Source organism: Pteropus medius, unplaced genomic scaffold (genome assembly GCF_902729225.1).
Source record: "Pteropus medius unplaced genomic scaffold, Ma_sr-lr_union100, whole genome shotgun sequence".
Lineage (NCBI taxonomy): Eukaryota > Metazoa > Chordata > Mammalia > Chiroptera > Pteropodidae > Pteropus > Pteropus medius.
The window spans coordinates 17,237,036-17,250,022 of NW_024346667.1; the positions used below are offsets into that span (position 1 = coordinate 17,237,036).

The following is a 12,987-nucleotide window of genomic DNA, read 5'->3' on the forward strand; positions in this document are numbered from 1 at the left end:
TCTTAAAGTGATTGTATTAAACATCCATCTTATAAAGATTATTTGAGGCCTCATGCAAGGCCAATTATTTATATAATATGGAAATAACATTTATATTTCCTAGTTTATGAAATTTAACTTGTGGCACACAGATCTTTATAAAAGACTGCCACTTGTATACATAATGTATTTTGAGAGCAAATCAAACTGCAAAACAGCCATTCCAAAATCCAAGTGCAATAATACAGAGTAACTTAGCAACACAACAAAACAAAGTAAAACATTCGTGTTTAGATTTAGTTATGTCTTAAAGATAGGATTACAGTCTAAAATAAATTGTATTTGTGATCGTCATTTTGGCACTATGTTTGGTGTAACACTGCACAATCACTCATTATTTCACTAAACTATGTGATTGCCTTGGTCTCTCAAGAATTGCCTGCGCGGCATACACTGAGCATGATTCACAGTCTAGTGTATGTTTAGAGCTGCGTGTTCTATCCCAAGCTGAATTTGGATGCCGTCAACAATAACTAACATGTTTCTTATTCCCCAAAGATTAACCCAGGTGGAAAAATATTCAATAAAATATTCTGCTGAACTTTGGTGTTTTCCTCTTTCTTTGGTTCTCACCCTTTCTTTTGGCTGCTTTCTGTAATTATTTTCCACTGCTCAGGAAAGCTCTGCTGTCTGTGTTTCATTACTGAACCAATCTTTCCACTCCAGCCTTTTTCTATTTCCCTTGGTCATTCACATTATGGAGGCTACAGCGTACCAGAAAAAATAGGTATAGTGGTCTCCCTTTCAAACCTTTTTTAAACTTTTTTAAAATGTAAAAAAATTTCAAGGTAAACAGAGCATCAAGGAAGTGGGGGGTCAGCTTCAGTTTTCTGTTGACTACGTTATGTTTTTGGGACTAATATATCTTAAAGAATTTAGTTTTTACTTTTGAAAACTTTTTTCAGTGCCTGCTAGTATCATGCTTCTTTTAAATCATTGTCTTAATTCATGAATTACAAGAATGGCAAAATAATTTAGTATGTAATAACAAATGTTATAAAGTTGAGATGATGACAGTTTAACATTTCTATTACAGTATTCCTACAGCAACAAATGATAACATGCCAAAGTGTCAGGTAGAAAAATGGTATGCCACTTGTCATGGTTGAAATACCACTTTGTTTTTATAATGGGTAATGAAGTTCAATCCCATTTCTAGGTGACAACTCATAACCTACATCTGGCATATTTGCATACCTGCTACTAAAGACCCCAAGATAGAAAAAGAGTTTTACTCTTAAAATCAACCAGGTAAACTGCTCAGAAACTTGGAACAACAACTACTATCAAGTGCCATGTGTATAAAAATTCTCGCACAATAATTTCAATTTGAGTCCTGAATGCCCACTTTTAGGATTTCCTGAGATTTTCATCCTGAGCTTCCCCTCCTGTACCTGCCTTTAGTCATTCAGGTAAAAAAAGGTACTTTTAGTCCCACCCTGTTTAATTAGAATATTAGGTGGATCAGCTAACCTTGAGAGACAGTTGGAATTCCAGACATTAGGAACTGTTCTGGTTATTGTGACCTCCGGGGTTCTATGTTTGCTCCCTCAGAGCAGTAATATCACTGCTTCAACCACAGGTGAAACGGGATATTTTGTTAGAAGGGCTCTGCTTTTGGCTATCTGCTGTAAACTGGTCCACTTCTCACTTTTTTGTCTTCTCTTCCCAGGGAGGGTTAGCCACGGGGCGGACCTGGGATTTGGTGCACTGGGGCCTGGAATGAGGGCATTGACAGCTCTTTTGGGCCTTCTCTTGGCCCCGGGTGTGCTGGGAGCAGAGAGCAGCTTCCCAGCTTCATGTGTGGCTCCTGTCAGCTGTGCTGTGGGTGTGACCTGTTCTCCAGCCCACAGCTGTGGCACTTGTGGCACAGCCACATCTGCTGCCTAACTCCTTTCCCATGGGGGTGGTAAAAAGGAAAAGCCAGGAGGTCAGAAGACCACACACTAGCAACATGCTGGGTAGAAATTCTAACAGTACTGTGGGAGCGGAACACCTAGAAACAGAACTGATCCTTTACATCCTGATTCCACAGGCTTCTGCCAACTCTTTGGGCTGCTGCTCTAAAACAGGGCTATTAAGGTCTTTGAATTAGAAGAATGTCAGTAACTAGCATTTGCCGAAAGCATGTTATGTGCCAGATTAACTGAGTGCTTTACATTTATTATTTAAATCCATATTATTCTCATTGCATAGATGAGGAAACAGGAACAGAGGTCGAGTGACTTGTTAAAGGTCACATAGGTTGTGAGTGGCAGAGCTAGAGCCTCAATTCAGATCTGCCTGAAGCCAAAGTCCATGCTCTTCACCCTTGAACTATGCCTTCCAGGCTTTTCAGTATCAATATTGCTCTACAATTCGGTCTGTGTTGTGCCATTTCTTTCCTTTGATTTCTATCCCTTTCTCCTTTGCTTTGTTTACTGAGGGGATCTTCAGCAGCCCTTCTTTATCTAGTGACTTCATCACAGCTTGTAAGTAGTTTAAATGGTCAGAGACCACTAACCCTTAAGGCTGGCCCGCTGTCTCAACTCTGCTCACTGCCACTAGCCACGAACAGAACTTTTCCACATGTGAAAATACATTAGTATAATGTAAAGACTAGAAGCAGACTCCTAATCACAGTTTTACATTTTTGTTCTATAAAATTGCTTACTCTAGTAACAGTTTAAAACTTTTGCCAAAGAGAAATACCTCGAAATCAATAGGATCCTAGTACTGGCATGTGTTTAAGAAGCACAGTTAATTCTGTCTCCATAATGCAGCCCAGCCTTTCTAGGGGAAAAAGGAATAAAGAACCCAACATGAAGAAAAATTTTGGATTTTGATGAGTTGGCCACTGTTTTTTTTTTTGTAGGCAAAAAACTGAAAATTGCAATTTGCTAACAGTCAAGGAAACAAAGAAAATAGTAAGAAAAAACAGCTCCCTTAAATACATTTTAATGCTTATTTGGGTTCTTGTTTGGTATAACCTTTTAGTAAAGGCAGTGATTTTGACTGTTTTTCAAGGTGACAATAATGTATTCACTGATTGAAAAATCAGAACCTCAAGAAGGTCCATTATTAACATGGAAACTGTTTGCCAACAGTGGAGTTTTCTGTGCTCTATCATGACCTGATTTGTGGATAATTTGAGTTTCATCCTAATGTTTATATTATTGCAGAAATATATCTATACAACAATGTACTATTACGATAGGATGAACATTGTACAAACTTTCAAAAGTTTGTAAGCTTTGCAAAAATTATTTGTATAATTTTCTAACACTTAATATTTCCTTCAAAAGAAACAATGAAAAATGTAATGCTATAAATAGATCAGAGATTTTAAAAAGATAACTTCAGGACAATCTTCATTAGTTATATAATAAAATTATTAACTTTAGCTTTTTTTTTAAAAAAACAAACAAACATGTTATTTACAAAACTTTTGCAGATTTTGTGAAATTCTCTTGTCACACAGTAATCTTAAAGCACAAAACCACTTCTCATTGTGCCCCCTATACCCAGCATAGTGTCTAAAATATAAAAGATACTAAATGAAAAATAATTTGCAGTCTTGAAATAGGAACATGATACTAGGCAGCTGCCTATTAAATTCTAAGTATTCAATTGATTTTTTTTTTTTTGACCCTAAATATAAGGAGAAAAACAAGAGAAAACATTTGGATGGAAACAAACAAAAATCCTGAATGCTACACAGTAGTCCCCCGCCCCTTATCTGAGGGGGATATGTTCCAAGAACCCAGTGGATGCCTGAAACCTCAGATAATACCAAATACTACATAGAGGATGTTTTTTTCTATACATACACACCTATGATAAAGTTTAATTAAAAATTAGGCACAGTAAGAGATAAGCAACAATAATAGAATAATTACAACAATACACTGTAATAATATTTATGTGAATGTTTTCTCTCTCTTTCCAAGTATCTTATTGTATGGTACATAGGGCCTGGACAAAGGGATGATTCACATCCTGGGAAGGAGGGCCCAAGATTTCATCATGCTACTCAGAATGTCACACGATTTAAAAGCTGTGAATTGTTAATTTCTAGAATTTTCCATTTAATACTTCTGGCCCGTGGCTGACCACTTGTAACTGATACCATGGAAAGCAAAACTGTACACAAGAGGGGAATGCAATATATGGGCACTATCAAAATTATAATTTGTCGACATTATTTCAATTCCACTGAGTTAAGTATATATATATATATTTCTTTTAAATATTTTACTTTTTTTTCCTACTATAGCATATATACACAACTTATTATCCTTTTCTCCTTCAGACTTCTCTCAATGATATTAATTTATTTTTATTTTGTTTTTATTTTTATTTTTGGCTTATTTTAATGTCTCAAGACTTTGTCCTCTCCACCACTGCAACCTCGTTACCTACATAATAGGTGTACATATTAAGCCCTCAACATTTGTGGGGAAAATGCACATCTGCACCTGAATTATTTATGCAAAAAACACCTGGTGGAATAAATACTCCTGAAATAAAGAAGTTTTCTACCCTCTAAACCCCAGGAAAATAGTTTCAAGTCAAAGAAGTACGATTCTACCTTTTAAAAAATTACTCTGTCCAAAGAAAAGCCTGTAAATACTATACAGCTGACCCTTGAATGTGGGGGTTAGGGGGGGTGCTGACTCTCCCCACATACAGTAGAAAATCTTCATATAACAAACAATTAACATATTTTATGTATTATATACTATGTTCTTTCTATAAAGTAAGCTAGAGAAAAAAAACATTAAGAAAATTGTAAGGAAGAGAAAATACATTTACAGTATTTATTGGAAAAAACCCACATATAAGTGGATCCATGCAGTACACAAGGGTCAACTGTACACAGAGCTGAAGCAAGACCTATACCCTTCTTTACCTGAGGGTTTGCAGCCATAATCGTGTAATTCCCATCATCGTCTAGGGTGGAGGCCGTGGTATGGAGAGAGCAGGTCCCATTAAGATCTCTTTGAATGGTGTAGTGATCATTCTTCGGAGAGATCTGCTTTCCATCTTTAAACCAGTAGATCTGTGAAAGGAAACAAAGATTAAAAATTAAGGATATGTATATATAGTACTACTCTATTTGAGGGATTAATAAATAATAATTGTGTGGTCTGCAGAGCTGAATTTTCATGTTAAATGTTAAACGGAACAACTGAATAGGAAATTGATTTTTGAGTAAAAAAAAGTAAGTAACAAACAAGTTTAGTATATCTTTTAAAAATATATATTATTTAAATTCATGTTATTTACATGTAGGGATCTATATCGAATGCTGACAGTAATTATTTTCAAGGTGTCATTATAGGTATTTTTCTTTTTGCTTCTATTTTCAAATGAACTGAATTAAAATGTATTACTTGTAAAGTGAAGGTTAAAAGGTTATTTTAGAAAACAAAAACAGACCCCAAACTCTAATCATTCTGCTGAATTGTGTAGGCAAATAAAACAGAGTGGTCAGGAAGGAAGCAAGAGTTAGGGGTTGGTGGCAGGTAGAACTCTACTGCTTTAATTCTGGATCAAGGAACATATGATCAAAGGTTGAAAGTTTGTCAGCTCTTCCCACTATGTTAAAGAAAACACAATAGTATTTAAATATATAATTTTCAAATAATATTTTAACTTGAATAGAAAATTAAATGTGAAAGATAAAGAATCTTGATTAAATAAAAAAAAATTTTAATGGTTAAACTACCTCTTCTATAGGTCCTCTTTCTTTCCCTCACCTTTATACAGATCACTTTCATGATTTAGTATTATTTTTGATTTAGTTTGTGAACTTCACAGTTGAAAGATAGGGCCACATGATGAATTGCAGTGCCCGCAGCCCTAATATGTTTGAGATGCTGAATTAAGGCCTGCATCAACCCACCTCCAGACTTACCATTAGTGAAGAAAGTAAATCACCCAGTTTTTAAGCCTCAACAACTTCTTTGTTGTCAGTTTTCTTCCTTGCAACCAAAAGCATTCCTAACTGATCTCTAACAGAAGAAACCTACTTTAGAGCCTTCAGTTTTTAAAATGAACTTTTTCCTTGATATAAAGCAATATGCAAATTGAGACTACAACTGGCATTCAAATTAAACTCTGTCAAAGCCTTTGAATCTGAAAAACACCCATTTCTAAGGTAGGAAAAGGCCTGAAACATACAGCACCAAATAAGCACATGAATAATCAGGGTCTGACTGCTGTAACTATTTTCACCCCTATTTTTCAATTAGCTTCAAATTTACAGAAACTATATTAATCTCCAGAACCTAAAAATCAACTAGATTAATAACTTTTAATTCTAAAAAATTAAATTATGTAAAGCATGTTACTTGATAATTATCATACTCTTCTTAGTGGTTTAATGATTTCTGATGGAACACAGCAGCTGTGGTTAGTATACGATTTTTTCCTTTTGCATCCTGCTACTATGCTAGTTCTTCAGAATTCTTTCTTTCCTTTATCATATATATATTTTTTGCCTCCATTATACTTGAAAACACTTTCAAATGAGAATTGAGAGAGAGTTCCAAATTTTACAAGACTGCTACTGGAGAAGGAAGGGGAGTGTACAAGAAACGAAAACGGTGCATTAGAAATTCTTTTCAGTTTTCTCAGAACAAGCATGTCAAGGGCAGAATAAATTTTTTTAAAAAACAATCTAAAAAAGGGATATATTTTTTAAAAAAATGGATATTCCATACTTGAATAATCTCAATATAACTTATATAACATGTGCAGAAGAAAAAATTCTTCAGTAAACCCAAGAGGGAAGAAAAAGAATGGCAATGAGGAAAGGAGGGAATGGAAGAGCAAAGGAAGGAAGAAGAAGAAGAAAATCTAATGAAAAGTTCTAGAAAAAAATTAAGCCTTTTAAAGCTATAAAACATTTATATTTGTAGTGGAAAAAAATAGTTATATTAAGAACAACAGCCCATCTTCAAGTGAGCATAATATGCTTTAAGGACAGGAATCAATAATATTAGGATTTCATCAATGACTTTTTAAGTCTTGAGTAAGATTTAAAAATAATGTGGGATCTTTTTGTGACTATTTTGGAAGTTCAAGATATAATTTGTTGAGTTTCATTCATAAGCTGCAAATTTATTTTTAATAACATGCATTTTTGGTGCCATGTTTGTGAATACACAGCAATTATCCAAATTATGCCAAGAATGTAATAAAGAGGTTTTCTCTAACAACTTTATTTAAAAGTCTCATTTTATTAGGAGGTGGATATGGGTTTGAAAATTTAAGTCTGTTCTCTTTGCCCTATGTTTCCCTGACCGTGGGACTGGAGTTCAGTTTTAGGGAAAGATTATGATGGTCAAACTTACCTTACCAAAAAGACAAAATGATACACGGAACAACAGCATCAACGTGGAAGTTTCAGTTGACGGTATGTCCCTTTCCCTCGTTCTGTCTGATTCTCATTTCAGCTCTTTCATGCCACTGTTAAGCTTTTAATTTCGTGAGTATATTTTTCATTTCTGTATGCTTATTTTACAAATTTGCCTTGTCTTTGGTACTATCTTATATCATTAAAATTTCTATTCCTTTAAAAATTCATTCTAATATTGTTATTTTATAGTCTCCTTAAGATTGTTCATTATTGTGTGATACCTGGGCTTCTATTTCCCTGTTTCTTGTGCTATTAATTGTCGTGTTATTTCCTCATAATGGTTTGCAAGTTTGTACTGGGAACTCAGTTTTCCAAACTGTGAAAGTGTCCTATGGGGCAATTTTTGTTTGCTTTTACCAGAAACCCAACGATTTTTATCATCCTGGACTAAATTTCCTATTAATTTCTCAGCATTTGGCTCCATATCATGTGCTAGTGTAAATCTGACGTCTCAGTTTCTTGTGGGTGTCTTTTGCATCCTTCACTGCTCTGCTGGGCTGGTGAGAAGTCACTGCTGTCTCCCCTTTGAACATGGGGAAACTCTCTATCAGCCTGTGTGTCTGTAGGGAGAGGGCGCCCAGCAGGTCAGCCTGCTCCTCCTGAGCCTCAAATGCTCCTTTGATTATCCTTTTCAGCAGTATTCCCACCCCACCCCACAGCCCTCTGTAAACACAGGAAGTCTTGGTTTTGTAGATTGAAGTTCCGAAGTTTTTCCAATCAGTGGCAAGCATACTTTTCTATGTGGTACAGAGCACAGGGTTCATGTTCAAGCTTGGCCACTCAAGCTAGCTCTCTCACCCTGGTAAAGTTAATATCAATGAGTAAATGATGCAGGTGTATGAAAAGTTCCTCGTCAATTATTTATTATTCTATTCTACTCTATTCAAACTCAAATTCCGCCCCTGTTCCACCCTTATCGGTTTCCAATGCCTCCTGCAGGTGACCCTGAACCTACAGTACTTCAAACATTTCACATTGTGGGTATTGAGGAGGGTAGTCTGTATCTCTTCCTCCTACCACACGTGATATATTTTGGAAGCTAAAATCTTCCTCAGAAAATATGAGTCTTAAAATGTCTTGTTTTCAGCTCACCTTTGGCTTTGGATTCCCAATCACTCTGCATGTGAAAGTTACAGGCATTCCCTCAAAGATTTTGTAATGTTTCAGCTTCATCTCAAAGAACGGTGCCACTCCATTTTCCACAGGCACATTCCCATATTGAACTTCATCACCTGATTCATCCACAGGAGACCTTTCTAGCCTGTATTCTATTTCACTGATGAGTCTCTGTTCACAGCTGGAGACTTTGTATTCCTGTATTAAACAGAGCAAGGTCATGTTAACAACCTCCATCCCTGTGTTACAGTGTGTCATGAGTCTTATCCCGTCTCCAATAAGGCACTAAGAATATTTTTACCACTGAGCTTAAAAACAAATTTCAGCCAAATTCAATTCCATATGAAACAAAAAACATCTGTAAGTATATATGATATTTCAAATGGTCTTCATTGAAAAAACCTCCCCGAAAAACTATGAAGATGAATTTCTTTCTCTTGTCTTGGGGTAAGGGGAGGAAGGGGGAACAGGAGCAGTGAGAAAAAAAGCAATGGCAATATATTCCTGAACTATTCATGAAAATAAAAGCATGATGGAACACTTTCTTCTCTGGAGGGTAAAAGCTGATGCAGGGTGGTGCATTCCTCCAGAAGGACAATAACAGTACATGTGGCAAGCAGCTGCAATATTACATAGCATTTTGTCAAACAATGGGAAAAATGGTACCAAGGTTTTTTTGTTGTTGTTATTTTTGTTTGTTTGTTTTCCCATTCTAAACAATCCTCAGTCACATAGCCTCTGGAGTCCTCCTCAGCTCTGCAGCTATTAAGAACAATTTTCCACCCTCTTTGAAAGAAAAATAGGATTGATAGTCCAGTCAAAATGTTGATTAGAAAAACAAAAGCAAAGTAAAGACTTCATCATCATCCTATGGTGTTAAGGTTGATCCTATAGTCACTGGCTTACAAAGTACAGTAAAGACAAGGCAGCCCACTATAAAATATCTTCTACTTATAGTAAATAAAAGATTGTTTTAACTAGGCTTTCTCTTAAAAGAATCGGCCTTAAAAAAAAAAAATATCTGTTGGCTTAAGGGAAAAAGAATACTATTAATAAAACTGTAAAAAATATACAAGTTTTGTTTTGTCTAATTACCATCAAATTAATGTTTACAAATAGCACTTTTTCCCTAGAAAGGTATAACAATAAGAAACATTTCACAATTTACAGTTCAGAGTATCCACTAATGACAATCAAATTCAAGTTTGTAAAAAATCACATTGCGATAATTTTGTTCATCTGATGTTAAATGAAATTAGACACTGTCACAGAATTTATAATTCATATGTGGCAGTAAAGATATAGATACACAGGTTAACTAGGAAGAACATAAGAAAATAGATACAGTGAAAAGACTGAAAAGAAAAGAAAGGTGAAAAGCTTAACCTTTTGACCATCCAGAAGACTCCCTACAGAAGCATGAGGAGCCCCAATTTCCTGTAATGGTAGAAAAAGAGAAGTGAAGACTAATAACAGAAATAGTAAAATTCTAGTAGGATTTCTAGTTTTCTCTAAGTATTTGTGGTAGCTATATTTAACACAGAAAAAAATTCAGATATTGAAGGCAGATCCACATCTCAATAGACATGAGAAAGAGTTTACTTGATTCTTTAAACTTGTTTTTTGAATACGGAGACTACATCTGGAAATTCTAAACAGAAGCAGTTGCGATTAAAAAACAGCTGACATCAAATCCCTGAAGTGACTTTTTTGGTGGTAGAGGGAAACAGAAATAGCATATAAGTGAAGGAAAATACAGTATTTTCTGCACATAGATATTTTACTTAGACTAGATATTAAGAATATAATTGGAAACAGTCACTAGCTATTTTAAAAAATGTCAGAGAAGATAGTTTCTCCACACAAAACTATTTTGCATTGAAGCTCAGAACAGAAAAAAAACAAAGATACTTAAAAGGAGAATAAATTGACCAATAAGACAAAAAGAACAGATATCACTGACTGAAATAATTCTATCAGTAATTTAACACAATGTCTGACACATAGAATGTGCTCAATAAATATAAATAAAATAATGCTTTTCTTTGACTTGCACTCTACTTTCCACAAAATTGATCCCAAGAAGAGTGTCCATAAAGAGTATGGGGAGAGGAGATACAGTGATTTTTATTTTTCTAAGAAGTCGAGAGGAACATAGTACCTGATTAGCTGTTTCCTCTTCTGGCTCCTGAATATTAAAGACAGTTGCACTGTCAGCACCTAGTAGCCGACGAGCCATTCTTTCTTCGTATGTTAACCTCTGAAAAAAGATAAAAAATACAAAATTAGAAGAATCACAAATATGTACCGCCTCATGAAAAAGAAAACAAACATGAATTTTGGTGTTTTCTGTAACCATTTTCTCTCCTTCAGATACCAGGTACGTGAAAGGAATCTTGCTTCAGTCATCCTGCCTCTCTCACCTCCCCTTCTGGCCCTAGTGGCCTAATCGAGTGTTGGGAAAAGGGGTTACTAATCTTCAGAGCCACCAACTGATATAGCACAAATTTAAGGTGATAAAATAAGCAACAAGGCAGAAACCACCTAGAAAATACATGTCATATACTTACCCTTAATAAATATTTAGATCAAGTAGCAGTGCTTTGGGGGCCTCACCTCTAAGAGCATTTTCCTAGCCTATAGGAAAAATATATTCACATAGGTGAATATAGACAATTATAATAATCTACAGAGAAGGACTGCACATGGCCAAGCTAGCAAAAGGACTATGAAAGATACTTGCCAATGGTAATAGCCCCAATTCATGACTCTACTTAGAGGAAAACTGCTTGTTCATCAGGCAAAATAAGTGGTAATGTTTCTGCATCTAGCACCAGCACTTTGGCCAAAACCATTTTTGGTAGGCCATTCTCATTTAAAAGAAATGCCAACATTTTTGTTCTGTCTATTGGGCTTATTCCTGCTCTTGAGTGTTGGTTCTAAAACGCCTTAGAATTATAGGTCTGGGAGGAAAATGGGTAAAATGCCCATTGGGGCATTTTACCAACAAGTGTTTGATTGGAAATAGAGAATAATGAGTAAGGCAGAATCTAAAAAAAAAAAAGAGTACAGAAGTTATTTCATATAAACTTTCAAATGTCTGAATATAGATACAAATTCTATTGGAAACTCTCTAATCAGAAAAATATGTTGGGTAAATTTACAATTTCCAGTAATTGCTGGTTTCAGTCCCAGCTGAAACCGGGAAGTGAAACAAGTCAACTGCCAAATGACAAATAGTCCTGAAGTTCCAATTATTTCATTTAATAAAGAAGGGGCAGAGGACAAGAAGAGGTGGAGGTAGGAGTTTAGTGCATGGAGTATCTCAGTCTGCTATGTTGTTATTTAAATTAATGCTCTCAAGCCCCTTAAAAACCAGTGAGTTCAATTTTCAAAGCGTTTTAAATGCTCGCTCCCTTAAAAGCCTTCCCAGTGTTTCCATGGAGAACTGCATCACCTCAAAGGGAGGACTGGAGTAAAAATACAATTTGACATTCAGTCCTTCACCAGAATGCACCTGCTACCTACCATCGGAAAGCAGATTTACTTCACAGGAGTTTCTAAACACCGATCCCTGTGGATGCACAAGCCCTGTCTACAGAAGCCGAAAATAAGTAACAGAATGATATGTGACGTCAGGAAAAGGTTGTTTGAGGGGCCCATTTTCTAAAAAAGAGAAGCCTTACTTTTCTTGTCCTTTTAAACTCTCAAATGTGGAAATCTATGGAACTTATTATGAATGCCATTCACTGTTATATATTTTAAAAATATATAAAAGATATATATAAAATCTTTTTTAGAAATATGTATATATAAAAGCATTTATATATTTATATATGCTTAAACAGATAAATATAAATACTGTGTATATATAATATACATAATATGCCATACTAGCTTATTAGTTTATAGAAGTCTTATTCTAACCAGGAGAATCTTAGTCCATAGGAATAAAAAACCAAAAAGGAAAAAAAACTGGAGAGATGCCTTTCTGTACCTGTCTTGAAAAAGTTCCCATAAGTACTTGTTTTAATCTCTCAAAGGCTTTAGTTGACAGAACCAGGGAAAACTTCCAAAGTATGTACATATACACATGCAATCACTTATTTCAGGGAGAAAATATTTTCCCTTTGTAAAAGTCTATTCTCAGTGAAATGAATAACAAAAGATCTCATTAGAATTTTAATCTTCCTGAACTCCAATGAGGATGCCCTAATAATTAAAATCAGCATTCAACACCCCTCCCTCTATTCTCCACCTTTCCAATCAAACATGGTCTGTTCTCACATGTTTATTTATCAATGCTCAATAGTTAAAATTCCTAGAAAACATAATTAGTATAGAGAACTTTCTACTCTGAAAAGGTGTCTGAGAGGGAGATTTTACACCAAGAGGCCCTTTTCCTCTTGTACTTAATGGCCAGATTT

The 12,987-nt window shown here is 35.2% G+C and overlaps 2 protein-coding genes across 6 annotated transcripts in view; one reads left to right on the forward strand and one right to left on the reverse strand.

Annotated features, from left to right (window-relative positions):
- CBR4 (carbonyl reductase 4) overlaps window positions 1–12,987 on the forward strand; it is a 100,043-nt gene that overhangs the window by 69,605 nt on the left and 17,451 nt on the right. The window lies entirely within an intron of this gene.
- The window catches only part of PALLD (palladin, cytoskeletal associated protein), a 316,986-nt gene that overhangs the window by 14,551 nt on the left and 289,448 nt on the right, over window positions 1–12,987 (reverse strand). For all 3 annotated transcript variants that reach the window (XM_039876334.1, XM_039876333.1, XM_039876335.1), the window contains 3 exons: window positions 10,722–10,820; window positions 8,537–8,758; window positions 4,931–5,080 (listed from right to left, as the gene is read on the reverse strand). In XM_039876334.1, the coding sequence (XP_039732268.1) occupies window positions 4,931–5,080; window positions 8,537–8,758; window positions 10,722–10,820 (471 nt within the window). The remainder of the gene's footprint in view (window positions 1–4,930; window positions 5,081–8,536; window positions 8,759–10,721; window positions 10,821–12,987) is intronic.